The 20,391-nt window shown below is 36.8% G+C and overlaps 1 protein-coding gene across 10 annotated transcripts in view; it reads right to left on the bottom strand.

Moving 5' to 3' along the window:
• COBLL1 (cordon-bleu WH2 repeat protein like 1) overlaps nt 1-20,391 on the bottom strand; it is a 166,833-nt gene that overhangs the window by 67,905 nt on the left and 78,537 nt on the right. For 9 of the 10 annotated variants that reach the window (XM_044934556.1, XM_044934558.1, XM_044934545.2 and 6 more), the window contains one exon: nt 254-442. In XM_044934556.1, the coding sequence (XP_044790491.1) occupies nt 254-442 (189 nt within the window). Of the gene's footprint in view, nt 1-253; nt 443-3,170; nt 3,540-20,391 lie in introns of those variants that run through there. The other variant, XM_044934562.2, reaches the window with a different exon arrangement.

The raw sequence follows: 20,391 nt of genomic DNA, 5'->3' as shown, positions 1-20,391 counted from the left end.
TTAGTAAATGACTAACAAAATGTAAAATAGTTCCAAATTTCAAGAGTTACTTCACCAGGGTTGTGGAATCCATACATTTGATATTCAAAGCACTGTCAGGAAAATTTTAATACCTCTTATCATCTACTTCTTTTTTTAAAGATAACTAAACTGAGTGCTGAATAACGTATCTGGCAAAGAAAAAAGAAGTCCAAACAGAGGGTTTCAATTACAGAAGAAAGGAAATCCTGATGTTTCATTCACTCCACTGTACCTGCCATTAACAGTAGTAGATTTGATAATATCTCCAGGTAGAACCACCAAGAGTTCAATGTCTTTATCTGTCATGTTCTCTTTCTGATCCATGATAAAAGCAGAAGATTCTACAGAATCATCAACTGAAGAGGCATCAAGGCATTTGGTCTCAGCTGGAGGAAGCGGTGCCTTGGCTTTTGGTTTTCTCCTAAAACAAAAACAAAACACAAAGAATAAAGTATACATGTTTTAAAAATAACTTGCTAATGCGATCTCATTTAATAAAAACACAAAATGTGTGTATGCTTTTTCACATCCAGGAAAAATGCACTAAAATATTACAACTGTTAGCTTACTAGAGATGGTAGAATTAAATTTTAAAAAAATTTTGACTTTTTAAAAATCAGTATATTTGTTTTCAACAATATGCTTGCATTACTTGACAATACAAACAAACAGGATAACAAAGAAATGTGATATTGGCCTTCATTAAATTCAATTAGTGTGTGTTCACTACAGCAGGCAAAAGTATTGCATTTTGTTTGATGGAACAAATTATAAAATTCTTACTGTCCTAATATCTCATTCCCATACCTCCTAGTAGCTCTTGCTTTCATGTATTTCATTCTGCTTTTTTCTAATGTAGTGTATTCTGCATCTTTATCCAGATTAAACTCTACCTATGCTACTAAATCTAGCTGCAACCGCCATCCTCCCACCCCCTCCATCAATATGAGGTGGCACATATCCTACATGGCACATACAACAAAGTACACAAATGTAACTTTTTTTTTTTCCATTTCCCCCCCCTGGAAAATTTCATCTCTCTGCCTACAATTATTACTCCTTGTAAGAAAGAAGTATGCTGTATTTCCCACTGGACTTACTAATGAACAGTGAACTGCAATTGGTTATTTGTTAAATTATATGGAATTTTCCAAGCAAGAATACTGGAGTGGGTTGCCATTTCCTTCTCCAGGGGGTCTTCCTGACCCAGGGATGGAACTTGGGTCTCTAGCACTGCAGGTGAAGTCTTTACCAATTGAGCCACCAGGGAAGCCCTAAAAATAAAAAAATGTTACAAATATTCTAATAAATATGTTTCAGTGTCACTTACCAGGACAACCCCTTAACTGATTTATAACAGAAATAGTAGTAGACATTCTGCATAAGACCAATTCAATGATTCAAGGGGTTGAAAAAAATGAGACATGGAAATAAACATCATGTAACTATCAGTAAGTACATACACATATTTTCTAAGTACTGCAAATTAGAGCTTTTGAAAATGTTCCTTTTTCCTTTATTGAATTATAGTCGACATATAACATTACGTTGTATCAGGGGTACTACATAGTGATTTGACATTTGCATATGTTATGAAATGATCCTAAGCCTAGTAACCATCTGTCCCCATACAAAGTTATTACAATATTACTGATAATATTTTTTGTGCTATTAATATATCTTATATCCCTGTGGCTTATTTAAAATTGGAGATTTGTACTTCTTAATTATGGACATCCCTGGTGGCTCAGTGGTAAAGAATCCACCTGCCAAGCAGAAGTGGGATCAATCCCTGAGTCAGGGACTACTCCCTGGAGAAGGAAATGGCAACCCACTCCAGTATTCCTGAGTAGGGAATCCTATGAACAGTGGAGCCTGGAGGGCTACCATCCATGTGGTCTCAAAAGAGTCAGACATGACTTAGCAACTAAACAACAAATCTCTTAATTTCCTTCACCTATTCTTTCCCATCCCCAGGCTGATTCTGAAAGAAAAAATACTTCTGCTTTCTATTCAGAAAAATACAAATTTTAATTTCTCCCTCTTTCCATTCCTAGGGAAAAATAAAAACCATAAAGATAAAAGGGCTTCTCTGTAAGTAAATATGTAACATCCAGTCATTCAGTATTTTCAAAACTTAATGTCTCACAAATCTAAGCACCGTTGTATGCTCAGCATCATGTAAAAACAGAAACAAGGTTCCTACATTAATTTTCTAAAATAATAGAACTTTAATTTTTAGGAGTATACTTGCAAAGTTATATTACACTTTAGAAAATATTTCTTCTACAATAGTGATAAAAATGAATTTTTTGGAAGTATTTCAGTAAATATAACAAGTTTATAAAATTTCTATGAAGAATAACTTTATCCAATTTCCAAATGCTTTTTAATCTATTAAATTTGACTGCTCATCTATTCAACAAACATTTATCCTGTAACTGACAATCATGTAGCAGATTCAGCTAAACACTGGGGATGTAAAGACTGCGACAGCCAGACCAGTTCTCCTACCCCAAAAAGGACTGATAGATACCTGCAAAATTAGAGTAAAGTTTGATGACTCTTCTAGTACAGGTATGCAGATGATACAGCTGAAGCTTATAGGAAGAGAAACCTGTGTAGCAATCCAGAAATGTTTGACAGATGGGAAACATGAGTTGAGTTTGGGGAATGAATAGAAACTCACAGGAAAAGACAAGAAATAATTGATATTTTAGCAGGGAAAAGCAAATCGAACCATGAAAGAAAGTGGTACTTCTCAAACATGAAGAGTTTGGTAAAATTCCATAGAGAAGCCAAAGGAGAGGAGAAATCAGTGAATCAATGAAAAAGTTTTTATAAATAAGAGAATTCAGCAAGGTGGCTTGGCACGAAGTGAGCATGCCAACATCAATAGCCTATGTAAACATAAGCAAAACCCAGTCAGAGTATAATGAAAGAGAAAACTTCTTTTACAGTAGCAACAAAAATAAATTTTAAAAATTATTATAGTAAATACAACAAGGATTTTGAAAAATCTATATGAAGAAAATCTTAAATGCCAAATATTCAGCTTGGATCTTTCCCTTCAACTCCAGATTTGTAAATCCAATGCCTACTTGACATCTGGACTCAGATGACTGACTGGAATCTCCAACTTAATTTACCTTCCAATTCCTCTCCGCAGCTTCTCCAAACCAAACGATTTACTCTCCAAGACTTCCATCTCAGTAAATCATAATTCTTTCAGTTGCTTGGGCCCCAAATCTCCTCTTTCATACACATACAATCCAATTCATTGACAAATTCTGCCAGCTCTATATTATAAATAGACCCAGAATCCATCAACAACCTTGACTACTAAATACCTCCGTTCAAGCTGCTCTTGGTCCTCCCATTCCCAGCCTTGTCACTTTACACTCTATTCTCAACATAGCAGCTGGAGTGATCCTCTTAAAATGTTAAGTCTGGTCACAGAACTTCCTTTCCCACCCTTCGATGGCTTCTGACCTCACCTGAAATAAGATGTAGAGTTTTATAATCTGTCCGCCCTTACCCTAGCCTCTCCAAATTCCTCTCCCACATTCTTCCCAGGCTCACGGCACTCCAGGCCTATGACTCTTGCCTTTTCCTTGAACACATTTAGGACGGTTCTTACTCAGGCCTCTCTAAGGGGTCTGTCCTGACCTTAAGATAACACCTCTATTTCTCTGCTTTACTTTTGTCTGAGGGCTTATCAGCAACTAACATTCTTGCTTATCATGTCTCCTTCCATTAGTAATTAACCCCCTGAGTACAGGTTCTTGTCTCCACTGTCTATTGTCACACATAATTGCTAATATGTGAAATCTCTAGAGCAATGTCTGCTACATAGCAGGCACTCATATTGCTAAATGAATGAATTCTGTGAATACTTCCCGTAAGATGAGGTACCAAGCATGTAATTGAGAAGGAAAAAAGTCGTACCACTTTTTTAATTCGACACAGTCAGAATTAGCTGTGTTGGATTTTAGAAACTAATTATGTTTTATTTTTAAGAAGATGAATATTGAAAATTATGCAGTAGTTTTATTAGCAAAGGATAACTGAGAAGTTTAGGGCTTTAGAGGAGTTTCATGAGAAAGGTCAGATGACAAGTCCAACTCTCTATAGGCACAGAGGTAGAGCATCAAGAACAACCTTGCACACAATGAACCTGGCTTTCAAGAGACATGGTACCATAGAAGGTCTAATTGGCACCGCCTTCTACCAGTCACCTCCCTATCTCCTGCTTTCATCTTTGAGGGTACCTTCCCATCTCCAAGTGCTCCTCCTTCTGGTCTCTGTTTGAATGCCCTCCCTGTTTTCCCTGCATTGACACATATTATCTATCCTTTGAGGTCCAGATTGAATCACAATTCCTTGTGACATTTTCCCTGTCTATTGCACACTGCAATGAATTCTAACAGTTTTAATGTTCTGTATATATGTGACTGTCTCATTTCCTAAGCTTTGAGTCTATGATGAAAATCCACCTTAAATTACTAAAGGTAAGCCAACCTAAAAGAAAAAGCAGAACAAAGCATTTTGTTGGAATATTTTTTACATGGAACACCTATTAAGATCACTTCAGTGTTCCCTATGATTATAATAAAGCATTTGTCACCTTTAGCCCTGAAAATTGGCAAGCATATTGAGAATCAAACCAAGATCCTTCCACAATGAATCAGAAATTCAACAGGGAAGATGCAATATGTAGGTAATTAGGCTTCCCTGGTGACTCAGAAGGTAAAGCGTCTGCCTGCAATGCAGGAGACCTGGGTTCGATCCCTGGGTCAGGAAGATCCCCTGGAGAAGGAAAAAGCAACTCACTCCGGTACTCTTGCCTGGAAAATCCCATGGACAGAGAAGATTGATAGGCTACAGTCCATAGGGTCACAAAGAGTTGGACACGACTGAGCGACTTCACTTTTCAAACAACAAATACAAAGGAAAAAAATATATATATAACAGGTAACCTTGAAAATTCAGAGCAATGAGAGCAAGCTAAAATCCTCTGTGAGGATGAGAAGGCAAGTATTAAGGTATACTTCAAATAAAAAAGAAAAGTGACTCAGTTTGTGAAAGAAAAGTAGTATTTAGGAGATAGAGTCTGTAGGTTCGTCTATGCGTTAGTTCCCAACTGTGATCCATTTGCATTAAACTCAGGAATGTGTCTATCTAAAGTTTGCTCACTATATCCTATAGTCTAGTGAAAGGAATACCACACAGAGGCCTGGATTGGGCCTGAATCCTAAGTAGCTTTAAGACTTTTAACTTACTTGACCTTTTATTCACCAGCAAAAATTTTTTAAATGCCTTTCAGTTACTCACATACTTCCCAATGTTTTAAATGTTTTAGTTGAGATGCTTTGAAGTGATAGCAAAATTAGGTTAAATGTCACCCAAAGCCAAAGTACAGTAAAAATAATCAAAGTTTTTTAGCATAATCTAAGCATAGGAAATTCTGGTAAAGAGAGTAACATATCAACGTGCAATAACAACTATCATTTATGGCTTATGAATGCTAGTTTTTATTAATATATTAAAATTATAGTACCATAACTGCCATTGAAGTCCCTACACCTCTTTTTAAATAAGAATAATGTTTGAACCAGTTTTCTCCTCTAGGGGATTTCCACTGAAGCTCCTCTTCACCAGTGGCCTAGTTTGACTCCGTTTCTGCTCCTCAGAGGCCACTACTTTCAACAGTAACAACAGCCAATTTTATACAAGGGTGGTAGCTGCTGCTGCTGCTGCTGCCAAGTCGCTTCAGTCGTGTCTGACTCTGTGTGACCCCATAGATGGCAGCCCACCAGGCTCCTCTGTCCACGGGATTCTCCAGGCAAGAATACCGGAGTGGGTTGCTATTTCCTTCTCCAATACTGAAAAGATATTTAAGATAGAAATATTGTCTATGTCAAGCCAAAAATCCATTACTCGAGCCCTAAAAATAACAAGCCACAGTAAAATTATTGCTTAAGCATTGTTTTACTCATTAAAATTATCTGAATATCACATTCAATTTTCACAATGAAAATTAAGGTACAATCCCACAATATGAAATAATATGTCTTTAAAATACCCAAATTTAACTTTAACACAGAATTTAAGTGGTATCCTGTTACTACTACTGATCGATTTTTTTTATCATTTGATCTAAACAGTACTTCAAAATCATGTTTCCATTGCAATCATCTCTCCATCTCTGTCAATATTAGTATCTTTAAGACAAATGAAAAGGAATAAATGAGAAGATCAGCAAAACAAGTGTCTACTCAAACACCTCTACTTAGCTTGAAAGAAAAAAAGCTTTCAGTTGTATCGGGTTGGCCAAAAATGTATTTATGTTTTTCCATAAGATATTATGGAAAAGACTGAACAAACTTTTTGGCCAACCCAATATGAGATCTATTTGCATTCTTAATAAGCTACTCAAGTCCAGTGGGATCTCAATTGATTGCTATATTTATATTGTATCCTTATAGATTCAGAGAAATACTACATGGAAATACAGCTTTGATATTAAAAAAAAAAAATGTAAGAATAAAATGTCTTAACAGTAGGTTTTTTAAGTATTAAATTCTAATGACCAAAAAGAAATTTAATAGCCACCCTCTCTCAGTATTGGGCTTCCCTAATGGCTCAGTTGGTAAAGAATCTGCCTGCAATGCAGGAGACCCCAGTTCGATTCTTGGGTCGGGAAGATTCACTGGAGAAGGGATAGGCTACCCACCCCAGTATTCTTGGTCTTCCCTTGTGGCTCAGCTGGTAAAGAATCTGCCCACAATGTGGGAGACCTGGGGTCAATCACTGGGTTGGGAAGATCCTCTGGAGAAGGGAAAGGCTACCTACTCCAGTATTCTGACCTGGAGAATTTCATGGACTGGAGTCCATGGAGTTGCAAAGAGTCAGACACGACTGAGCGACTTTCACTCTCTCAATACAGAGGGCTGTACTAATCAAGCGTTAGAAGCATTGTAGTTAAGTGTTGACGAGGCATCCTTCAAAGCATCTGGCAATAATTTGATTGTTCCTAACTTAGGCATTTCAATGATAGAGACCAGTTCTTCAAAATAATTTCTTAGTGTGTCTCCCTGGGTTTAATAAAACAAGGGAAGATTATTTTAAACAAAAATCTGTTCCAATGGTGAACATAACACTGTGCCATGTGCTTGAGGGAATGCAATTAAGTGCCTTTTCTTGATGAGCCTTATAGCTAATCAAAGTGATTATATCAAAGTGGCTTTAAAAGATAAGCAGTGATGAAAGGCAACATGGGGAGACCCAAGGCATTTTATGACTCTTAACAGACATTTCTCTGGTCAAGGTCACCAATCACTTTTGTGTGTTCAAATCTAACAGACAATTATACAATTCATCTCAGTCACATTTGAGTAAGCTCCTGAATTCCAATCAGGACCCATTTCACAGCTGCCCAACCCGCCTCTGCTTGGAATTCTCTTCCCTTTATCTCTTTGTGTAACAACACAATCTCCTGTTTTCTTCTTTACTGCCACTCCTCAGCCTCAATGCCCTTAGAAGTCTCCTTGTCTGACTTCTAAGTATTGGGCCACCCCAGGGTTTCTTGTCTGCCCCTTTGTCTTCTCTTTCTACAATCCTCACCCCCAAGTAATTTCATAAACTCCATGGCTTTACACATCATTTACAAATGGATAACCCTCAAATTCACATCTCCAACCCTGACATGTTTACTGAGTTCTGACTTACATGCCCCCAAATTTCATGGTCTTCTCCACTGGATAGTCCTAAAGGTATCTCAGAATCAAAACTCTTGATTCTCGTCTCTTCCCCCAATTCTCATCCAACCCGTCCCCAGGATGTCCCATCCATGGAAAAGGCTCCACGCTAACCACCTTGAAAACTCAAGCAAAAATTCTGGGCATATTTTGATTCTTCTCTATTCTATTTTCAATCCATTATCAAGTCTTGTGGGCTTTCAACTCTAAAACATAACCTGAATCTGTATACTTTTCACCAGCTTCTCTGCTACACCCTAGCAATTAAGCTATCATCTCTTGCTTGGACTGCTCCAATAGCCTCCTCACTGATCTCTCCCCTTTTCCTCTTGTTCCTTAAAATCTTCTCCTCTTGTCCCTTAAAATCTATTATTCTCTGTAGTCAAGGGGGATCTGCTAAATATGTAAATCAGATTACATCACATCTGTGACCCTTCACTGGGCTCCCAGAGCATTGAGAATAAAACCAAATCTTGTCCTGATTTACTAGCCCTAGATGAGCCAGCCTGCTGGTTCTCAAAGCGTGATTTTAGAGTGGCAGCTGGGATCTTGTGAGAATGGCAAACTCTCAGGCCCTACCCTAAACCTAAATAATCAGAAACACTGAGGGTAGAGCCCTGCAATGCACCTTTGACAACTCTCCCAGAACTCCTGATGTAAGTGAATGTCTAAGAAATCACTGAGCCACCCCATGCCAACATCTGAGCTCCCTTCTGATTGTGTGTGTGATGGTTGCTCGGTCATTTCCAACTCTTTGGGATCCTGTGGACAGTAGTCTGCCAAGCTTCTCTGTCCATGTAATTCTCCAAGCAAGAATATTGGAGTGGGTTGCCATTCCCTTCTCCAGAGGAGCTTCCCAACCCAGGGATCGAACCTGGGTCTCCGGCATTGCAAGCAGATTCTTTACGGCCTGAGACACAGTGGAAAGCCCTGGGAAGCCACTCCTATTACTCCGTTACAGCTCACTGTGTAGCTCACCCTGGCCTTCTTTCCTTTCCTTCACATCTGAGGATTTGTAGAGCTACTCCCTCTGCCCCAAATAGTTTTAACTACAGAACTTCAAACTGCCTGTGCCTTCAGCTCTTTCAGGTCAAATAATATGACAAATTTCCTTGTCATATAGGTATTCTCTGACCACTCAGAAAGGGGCCAATTCCTATACCCACTCATCTCAGCCCAGTCTTCACCCAGTGGTGCTCAAATTTGACAACAGAATGAACTCACCTGAGGAGTTTTCTAAAATGCCAATGCCCGGGTTCCATGCCCAGAAATTCCAATTTAACTGGTTAGCAGGATTTTTTAAATCTCCCCAAAGGATTCTCAAGGGCAGCCAATTGATAACTACAGGTCTAGCATAATGCCTGACAGATAGTAAGTATTCATTTAAAGTTAATGATTTACATTCCTAACGACTTTGCAGAGTCTGAAACACCCCCTGAAGTTTGCTATTTAGGTCAATCAAGTTTGTGTAAATCAAGGTCTCAGTGAAGGTAACAAATTTTAAAAGTATGCCTGAAGTTTAGTAATAACTTTTCCAAATTAAAATCTTCGTTATATTTTTGCTTCTTTTTCTCTAAGAAGGAAATTCCTTATGAAAGGAAAGAAAACATAAATTTCCCTTGATATTTTTCACTAAGTTACAATTTATACACAGAAAAACATAAAATATAAACAGATACATTTTCATATATATGTGAATGTGGAATGTGGAACCTTCATACAAAGATTAAAGTAGGCAAATGTATCTATACATTAAAAATTAAATATTAAATTTCTCATATCTGTCCCATAAATGTTGTTGCAACTTCAGCTTGTCTCAGGGTTTTCTAAATATCTTATGTGGGATGTTTGTTTTATGCAGTTAAGAAAGTCAAACATCAACAAGAGGAGAAATGAGGAAAGCCTTCACTAGCAAAGAACATATCAATGGAGGAGATACAAAATTCATCAAAACAAATGAGCAAAGTTGAAAAAACAGACTTGAAAGCAATGTAAACAGTGAGTCAAAAGACAGTCATCGACATTAATTGGTCACCCACTGTGTCCTTCAGTGCTATAGAAAGAATCTGGGTAGATTAAAGAAATACCGCATGAGGTCCTCTGACACTAGCAGCTTAAAAATGAAGTGAGTCCAAGCAAGCAATTTCAAAGATATCCTAAATGGGCCCTACAAAACTAACTTAACTGAAGCTTATCTAGTTCTAGGAACTGTGCAAATGTTTTACATAGATAATCCCTTAACAAGTGCTATTCCTTTTTGAAAAAAAATTAGTATCTTATTAAATTCTTAAACCATATAGAGATTAGTAGGTAATTTTTTTCAAAATAAATTGTAACTCCAAAACCATGACCCATTGCTCACTGGCTACCCCATTCACTCTGTGCATTAGGCTTTTGCTCTGTAATAAATATCAGTAGCAACTGGGCTTAGCATCCTTTATTGAAAGCTTCCTTTGAACTTCATATTGTTGCCTTGCAGGCAATGTACATGGAAAAGTTGATGCAGTTTATGAAAATTAGTCTGAAAAGGTAAATAAAAAATGTGATCGACAATACAACTTAAAAATTCAAAAATGGTGGGTAGAGAAGACTACACAAAATATCTTGGGCTTCTTTTTTCTTTGCCACATAATAATTAAGTATAAAAAGCCTTATATATTAGTATTTCCACTTTTTCAAAAGAGGTTACTTATTAAATTTAAGACAGAAAAATGATCCACAATTGGATTGTTTTATGTACTAGCTTCTCTGAAATAACAAAATAGTAAAAAAAAAATTTTTTTACCCCTATAAGGAAGTTAAAATGTTCTTAGTTTGCAACCTAGATGTCCTTCAGTAGGTCAATGGATAAATTATGGTACATAAGACAATAAAATATTACCCTATCATTTCCACTTTTTTTCACTAAAAAAGAAATAATGAACTATTAAGTCATGAAAAAAACATGGAGGAGCCTTAAATGTATATTACTAAATACAAGGAGCCAGTCTGAGAGGGCTGTATATTGTATACTTCCAACTATATTACATTCTAGAAAAGGCAAAAATATGAAAAAGTGAAAAACACCAGTGGTTGCCAGGTGTTTTGGTGAGAGATGAATAGGTGGAATGCAAAAGATTTTTAGAGTAGTGAAAATACCCTATATGATACTATAAAGATGAATACATGTCATTATGTTTTTGTCAAAACCTGCAGAATTGAACTTTTCTGGTGGTACAGTGGATAAGAATCTACCTGCCAATGCAGAGGACATAGGTTCAATCCCTGGTCCAGGAAGATTCCACATGCCATGGGGCAGTTAAGCCCATGTACCACAACTACTTAAGCCCATAATCCTAGAGCCTGTGAGCCAAACAAGAGAAGCCACCGCAATGAGAAGCCCTTGCACTGCAAGGAAGAGTGGCCCCTCCTCACTGCAACTAGAGAAAGGCCACGTGCAGCAGCAAAGACCCAGCACTACCCAAAATCATTTCTTTACAAAAATCTGTAGAATGCATATCAAAAGTGATTACTAATGTAAACTATGGACTTAGGTGATTGTAATGTATCAGTGTAGGTTCATCAGTTGTGACAAGGGTACCATTCTGGGGAGAATGCATGTGTAGGGGCAAGGTTATATGGAAAATCTGTATCTTCTGCTTAGCTTTGCTGTAAACCTAAAACTACCCTAAAAGTATTAAGTCTTAAAAAAAAAAAAGAGTTCTTAGTTGAAATGTTTTCTTAATTTTAATCAAGCTAGGTAAGGAACTGAAGAACATTAAATGTGGATATTATAATTATTAAAATATATGCACACATGCATATTAAACAGTAGGAATGTATATGTCAGCCAAGCAAGCACACTGGTAGACTAACCAACCCTAAAATGAAAGCATAAGATGCTTTTGAATCATAACCTCAATAACCTACTCTCAAATATGTACTTTTTGGTAAATATTAAACAGCACTTAGTCCTTAGTCTCTGTTAAAGTTTTAAATCTATGTTTGGGAATGGTGTCTGTTGTCATAAACCATTTTCAAAGGCATAACATTCACTGCCTATTGATAAAGAAAAATCCTAGGAATGAATTTTCCAAGTTAAGTTTCCTAGCTATAAGCTTTGTCAAACACTGGCTAGAAAAACTACTTAGAAACAGTGTCTCAGAATTTACAAAGTTAACCTAAAATTGATCTAAATGTAAAATATAAAATTATAAAATGTTCAGGTCAAAACATAGGAGAAAATCCTTGGGACCAAGGCTTAGGCCAAACGATCTCAGACATGACAACAAAGATGCAATCCAGAAGATACTTTAAAATATCAGTAAACTGAACTTCATCAAAAACTAAAGCCTTTTGCTCTGTGAAAGACCAAGTTAACAGGATGAAAAGACAAGCCACAGACCAGGAGAAATTATTTCTAAGACACATGCCCAACAAAAAGTCATATTCAGAATATATAGTTTTCAAAATGCAATAGCTAAAAAACAAAGAATCCAATCATTAAATAGGAAAAGATTTGAACACTTCACCAGAGAGGAGGTAAGAATGGCAAAGAGGCACATGAAAAGATGTCTGACACTATTATTCATTTAGGGAAATGCAAATTAAAGCTATGATGAGATACCACTACCCACCTAAATCAAAACTACTGATAATATCAAATACAGACAAAAATGCAGAGAAACTAGATCTCTCATAGATGTCTTGAACAAAGTGAATGCAAAGTGGTATGGCCACTTTGGGAAAGAGTTTGGCAGCATAATATGAAACTACACGTATGCATACCATTGACCCAGCAATCTCCTCCTGGGTATTGACATGAGGGAAATGAAAATTTATGTTTGCATAAAACCTGTACATGAATGTTTATTGCAGCTCTCTTCATAACAAACCCAAACAGGCAACAACCCAAATGTCCTCCAACGTGAGAATGAATAAACTGTGATGCATCCACACAATGGAATACTGCTGCTGCTGCTAAATCACTTCAGTCGTGTCTGACTCTGTGTGACCCCATAGACGGCAGCCCACTAGGCTCCCCCATCCCTGGGATTCTCCAGGCAAGAATACTGGAGTGGGTTGCCATTTCCTTCTCCAATGCATGAAAGTGGAAAGTGAAAGTGAAGTCGCTCAGTCGTGTTTGACTCTTAGCGACCCTATGGACTGCAGCCTACCAGGCTCCTCCATCCATGGGATTTTCCAGGCAAGAGTACTGGAGTGGGGTGCCATTGCCTTCTCTTACTTAGCAATAAAAAGCAAGCCTTGATATACATCATCTTGGATGATCTCAAGGGCATTATGCTGAGGGGGGAAAAACCAGTCTCAAAAGGTTAAGTACTATATGTTCTATTTATATGAGTCTTAAAGTAACAAAATTATGGTCATAGAAGACAGATCGCTCGCTGCCAGGGTTGGAGGCAGGGTGTAACCATTAAGAGTAATATAAGGGAGTGCCTTTGTGGTGATGCAACAGTTCTATATTCTGCTGTGGAATGCTGCACACATTTACACATGTATGAAAGTTTCATAGAATTATAAATCAAGACAAATTTTTTAAAGTAAAGAATGCATGTAAGAGGTGATACAAATCTAAATAAGGTCTCAATTTGAGTATTGTACCAAAGTCACTTCCCTGGTTTTGATAACATACTGTGGTTATGTAAGATATTATTATCAGGGGAAGCTTGGGAGAAGGCAAAGGAAAACCTCAGCATTATTTTTGCAATTTCCTCCAAATCAAACTATTTAAAAATAAAACTATACACTATTTCATTTACAATAAAATTATATCTAAGGTAGAGATTCTCAAAATTCAATGAGCATTAGAGTTATCTATGGAACTTGATTTTAATACAGATCTGCTTGAGTGGGCCCACATTATACTTTTTAAAATAGAATCTGAATATGGGGTCCTAATACTATATACTAGTGGTCCAGCACATTACAGTTTGAGACCCACTGGACTAAAATAAAGGAAAAGGTATTAGAAATAAAAATGATGATTTCCATCAATACATATTGTTGTATTTAATGGCTAATTACTAAAGAAGTCTTACCTACACAGAACCTCATTCACAGACTATCTTACTGAGCCAAGAGGCTCTCATTTATAGACTAAATGAAAGACATACAAATAAAACCAATACCTGATCTATTTTTTAAAATGCAAATATCAATATTCATAACCCGAATCTGTTATATCAATACAGAAGGGAAAATGCTGGCATTAAAAAAAAATGTTATTAAAACAAAGGCATGTAAGGGAAACATTCTCAATAAGAAACACAGGTCACATTTTTAAATGTCTATTAAAGGTCCTTACCTGTGCTCCTATGTAAAACCACTATAGTTGGCAAATTACACACACATACATAAGCATGAACGCATTTGATCTAAAAGCTTATTTTTTTGAAAAATAAAGCATTAAAAAGATCAACCTAGACATTACTTCTGGAGAAGGCAATGGCACCCCACTCCAGTACTCTTGCCTGGAAAATCCCATGGACGGAGGACCCTGGTAGGCTGCAGTCCATGGGGTCGCTAAGGGTCGGACACAACTGAGCGACTTCACTTTCACTTTTCACTTTCCTGCATTGGAGAACGAAGTGGCAACCGACTCCAGTGTTCTTGCCTGGAGAATCCCAGGGACGGGGGAGCCTGGTGGGCTGCTGTCTATGGGGTTGCACAGAGTCGGACATGACTGAAGCGACTTAGCAGTAGCAGCAGCAGCAGGCATTACTTCATATACAACAAATTAAGAATTAAAACCCAAGAAGTCTACCAAGACTTCCATCAATTATCCCCTCACTAAGCAGCCCAATTTTCAAACTCAGACCAGTGGTTTTTGCATTTCTATTCGGGAGTCTTTGTGCCAAGGACCCACTGGTTCCTTTCACTTTCCTAAGGGAGAATGACTGGCAGTTTCACACTGTCTTCCATCCATCTTATTACCAGAAAAAATGTAGCAATATAACAGAATAAATCAAGTCTTAGAACACCTAAAGCTGCTAATTTCTGAAAGACTGTTAATCTCTATCTCAAACAGTTGCTATAAACTCTAAAATGCTAGCTCCCTTGCTCTCAGCTCTGTGGAAAACTAATTCAAAACAATTCAAAAGGATGAAACATGAGTCATTTTCTGATTATGCTCAAATAGTTCAGCTGTTTAATAATTATCAACATATTAATTATCAAAATCTAGAATGTGGATAGTCTACAACCCAGTTTCTCTAACAAATTGACAATGTGGGGGGAAAGATGAGGTGGTAAGAACTGATATAGTATGAGAGAGTTAAATGACATAAACACCAAAGTAATGTGTGAAACTGAATCCAATTTGGACAAACTGAACATTAGAGAAATTTAAATAAAAACTGGGTGTTAGATGATATGCAAAAGGAATTGTTAATTTTGTTGGGTATAATAATACCGCAGAAAGTATGTTTAAAGTCTTTATTGCTTCTTCTACTCAAATAGTCCTCGTAAGTGCTTCAAGTAAGCAAGGATCATCATTTTTCTTCCTAATATCTTTGCCTTAACTTTAACACATCTCAAGCCCTAAGCAATCACTAAGCAACTTTCTGTCTCAGTACACTTGCCTTTTTGGACATTTCATACAAATGAGATCATACAATATGTGTCCTTTTGAGTTTGGCTTCTTTCAATGACCACAACCTTTTGAGGTTCATCCATGTTGTAGCATGTTATCTGTACTTTTTTACTCTTTATTACCCGATAGGATTCCTTTATACGAATATATAACGTTTTATTTATTTTTCTACCAATTGATGGATACTGAATTGCTTGTACTTTTTTCTATTTACTATTGTAAATAATGCTACTATGAACATTTATAGGCAAATCTGTACACATCCATTCTTGGTACAGTATGTCGTTCATATGAAGACTTTACAAACTAATTCAGTCTCTTCCTAGTATTCCTAGTACTCAGTATAACTACAAGCATGCTCAGTCCATACTCAGTGTAATAATTCCTCCCAACTCCCACAGGCATAAGGAAATAGTTTAAAGCCAAGATTCCTCAACGTTATTTGAAGTCACTGGCACTTAAAATTAACACATAGTTACAAAAGACAAATAAGTATTCAAGAATTATAAGCCACATGTAGACTATACAAAACACAGCCTCAGACACAAACTGATTATCCAAGAAACATTTCAACTATAATTAAAACAGCTCAGACCATAGGGCTTTCTGGGTGGCTCAGGGGTATACAAGCATCCGCCTGTAATGCAAGCAACAGGAGTTCAATCCCTGAGTCAGGAAGATCCCCTGGAGAAGGAAATGGCAACCCACTCCAGTATTCTTGCCTGGAAAACCCCATGGATAGAGGAGCCTGGTGGGCTATATAGTCCACGAGGTTGCAAAAGTGTCAGACATGACTTAGCAACTAAACAACAACAAGGACCATAAGATTCTGCTCTTCCATTAACTATAATGAATAATATAATTAAACTTATTTGTTTTTAGACAAGATACAAAGTAATAATCATTGAATAAACTGACATATCTAACAAAGGAAGAGGTAGTTGGTATAATGAAAACTCAGTATAACTACATTTAACTTATATACTGGCTTCACTACCTAAACACAGAAAACATAAGACTCTCCACTAGGTATTGCTTATATAACAAAGTGTAGTTCAAAACTGTACTTTTATACTCATACATAAAACTATGGAAATGTTTTTAGTATTTTTCTCATATATTTAAAGTTTTCATTGGGAGAAAAAATCTATTGCATTTCTAAATATATAAATAGAATAGATATCAATGTTCTCTTACAGAAAACAAAAGTTTGAGAATAGGGATTTAGTAAAAGGATCAAAAAGCAATGCAAATATAACAAAAACCCTTTAAAATTTCTAATCAGTAGGTTATTTTATTTTATTTTATTTTTATTTTTTTTAAGTAGGTTATTTTAAAAAGCCATTTAAAGTGAGAAATCAAAAGTTCAAGGAAACCTTGAGCATTGTAACTTAAAATACACGATAAATTAATTCTTGATCTTGCAGAGTGAAATGTTTATATTTGCAACTGTACCCACTTACTGAATTTTCAGCTTGTCCTTATATAAGCAGCACATAAAGGCTTGCCTCCCACTTGCAATTTTTTTTAACTTTGTCAAGGATTTCAAGACACCTGCAAGCAATTCGAACGCAAATTCCTTGATTTTAGCATTTTGTTTCATTCCTTCAGTTGCCTTATTACATGTAATTCAACAGTACATTTTTTGGAGGGGTGGGGTAGCTGGCTCACCAAAGACTCTTTCTTCAGTATTTAACTTGGCTTTTATCAGACAACTCTTACTGAATTCAAATCATATGTCTGTCATATTTAGGTTAATTACATTATTATAATAAGTAATTATAAAAACAGGCCTTAACAGGTTAGGAAATAGTCAAAACAAATTTTTGATGAAATACAACAAGGGGCATGTGTGGGCAATGTATTAATAGCTTACTGACTTTGGGAGTTCATTGTGCCAAGGACAGCCACTCAGCATGTTTCACTAAGGGAATGGAAAGTTTATTTGACCCAATGAATGAGTTGTCTGAAATTTAAGAGCTTCAACAGTATTACTAGACATAAGATTGCTGGAAAACTCTCACCCACACACAGACAAACCTTTAATTTTGTGGCCCAAAACTCAATTTGTTAGTTCATCCAAACACTTGAAGTCCAAGCAAAAACCACACCAGATGTCTCTTCATTTACCACTTAATTTTGTAAGAAAGATAGTGAAAAATGAGAACACTATGGATCAGTTCACACATGTCAGTTCAGTTCGGTCACTCAGTCATGTCCGACTCTTTGCAATCCATGGACTGCAGCACGCAAGGCCTCCCTGTTCATCACCAACTCCCAGAGTTTACTCAAACTCATGTCCATTGAGTCAATGATACCATCCAACCATCTCATCCTCTGATGTCCCCTTCTCCTCCCATCTTCAATCTTTCATCAGAATCAGGGTCTTTTCCAATGAGTCAGCTCTTCATATCAGATGGCCAAAGTATTGGAGCTTCAGCTTCAACATCAGTCCTTCTAGTCCTTTAGGATGTACTGGTTGGATCTCCTTGCAGTCCAAGGGACTCTCAAGAGTCTTCTCCAACACCACAGTTCAAAAGCATCAACTCTTTGGCACTCAGCTTTCTTCACAGTCCAACTCTCACATCCATACATGACTACTGGAAAAGCCATAGCCTTGACTAGATGGACCTTTGTTGGCAAAGTAATGTCTCTCCTTTTTAATATGCTGTCTAGCTTGGTCATAACTTTTCTTCCAAGGAGCAAGCGTCTTTTAATTTCATGGCTGCAGTCACCATCTGCAGTGATTTTGGAGCCCCCCAAAATTGGTCAGCCACTGTTTCCACTGTTTCTCCATCTATGTCAGAAATGATACTATTTTTTCTCTTAATAGAATAACAATCTAAGCTGTAGTAGGATATAAATACATAAGTATAACTCTCCAGAAACCATCATTTTAAACTTATGTAGAAATAATCCCTTTTATCCAAGGAAGAAAGACATGAAACAATCCAGTTCTCTTCCCTGCCCCCACTCCCCGCATTGAAGTATAGTTGACCCACAATACTTCAGGTGTACAACAAGTGACTCAGCCCCACACACTGTGCACGCGCATTCTTTACAGATTCCCATTCATCACAAGACACTGAAAATACTTCCTATGTCACACAGCAGGCCCCTGCAGTCCATCAGTTTTATACACAGCAGAGTGTATCTGTTAATCCCAAGTTCCCAAACTTTTCCCTCCCCCAGAAACAATCCATTTCTATTTATTAAATGTTTTAATGACTACTTTCAGTCCTCAAGTAAACAACTTCACCAAAGGAAGTAAAAATTTATTAAAAACTGTATTTATGCCATCATAACTAAAAATCACAATGAAATTAAAACCAAATAATATTTATTGACAAAGAATACTGACAAAGAGATAAAGACCTCTGTGAAAGAGTTGTCCTTCCTATCTCCTTAATTATCTTTAAGGTATTTCTTTGTTGTAAGCACATAGTGGCATACTAAACAAAAGACCTCCGTTTACATACCATATCCTTTTCATACAGTGATGATAATGATCAAATGGCTTGTTGTATACGGTCACATTTCTGATTAGTTATTAGTGAATGAGAGCTCACTGAGTCGAGGCACTTTATTCTCTTTTTAGTGCTATATCCTGAAGGATCTAGGAAACTTTGGGCACAAAGAAGGTGCTTAATAAAATCTTGTTCAATGAATGGATTCTCTCTTTCAGATAAATAACATACACATGTGCATCAGGTACTTAACCATCTTCCTAATTTTCTAAAAAATATCCAAATTTCTTAGAAGCATACTGGGATAGGACATTTGATGTATTTGGTATGAAATGACAATTTCCTTTGACCATTTGACCCTGATTCACAGAAAAACTTATAAAAGGAATAAATTATCCTCAGTCCTACAAAACTCTGATTGTCTTTAAGCAATGTATAAAAATAACCAATCAACACTTAGGATTCTAACATCTAGATCCTATTAAAACTGTTTGTTTTCCTCCTTCCATCTAACAGAAAGTCATTTATCTTTGTTAATATTTTCTTACATTGTCAGGCAACTCTTCCCAAGAAATTATTTTATACGTAGTTTCCCATAATCATCAGCAAATAAGAATGTACTCTATATTTCAGTTTGTGAAAAAAATCAAATCATAATTAATTAAAATGAGCACTTTTAATGTAGTAATCATAAGTTAAAGGTAATGATACAGGAGAAAGACTCTAAACCAGGAGACAAAGAAACACTAGGTCTCCCCACATACACTCCCATGCAACAGGTAAATTATTCAGCACCTACGTTATCTTATTGCCTTTTCATACTGTTCATTGTGGTGCTGGAGAAGACTCTTGAGAGTCCCTTGGACTGCAAGGAGATCCAACCAGTCAATCCTAAAGGAAATCAACCCTGAATATCCATTGGAAGGACTGATGCTGCAGCTGAAGCGCCAATACTTTGGCCACCTGATGCAAAGAGCTGACTCAGTGGAAAAGACCCTGATATTGGGAAAGATGGAAGGCAAAAGGAGAAGAGGGTGGCAGAGGATAAGATATTAGACAGCATCACCAATTCAATGGACATGAATCTAGGCAAACTCCAAGAAATAGTGAAGGACAGTCTGGTGTGCTGCAGTCCACGGGGTCGCAAAGAGCTGGATGTGACTTAGAGACTGAATGACAACAGTTCATTTCCAAGCTTGTTTCCTTTCTCTGATGCCATTCTGTTGCTGAATCTCCTACTATGTACATCCAGCACTGGTCAAACAACTATTGGAAGTCTTAAAATTCTACTTAGAGTGACAGATTGGAAAGAAAAAAACACTGTGTGAATCTATCCAATAAATACAATTTATTTTCACTGAAAGAAGCACTGACTCAGTAAAAGAAAACCATGAGACATGTATATGCTAAAGACTAACTTCATCAGAACCGTGCCTTTGTGCTCTATAAAACCACAATCCTTTCAAATAGGAAATTACTCACACGCTAAAAGGTAAGTTTTGTGTCATCTGCATAGTTTAAGCAACCCAAAATACTATTCCAGGCCTTCCCA

Source organism: Bubalus bubalis, chromosome 2 (assembly GCF_019923935.1).
Source record: "Bubalus bubalis isolate 160015118507 breed Murrah chromosome 2, NDDB_SH_1, whole genome shotgun sequence".
NCBI lineage: Eukaryota > Metazoa > Chordata > Mammalia > Artiodactyla > Bovidae > Bubalus > Bubalus bubalis.
The sequence above is the reverse complement of the archived record's forward strand: the minus strand, read 5'-3'. Positions and strand labels throughout refer to the sequence as shown.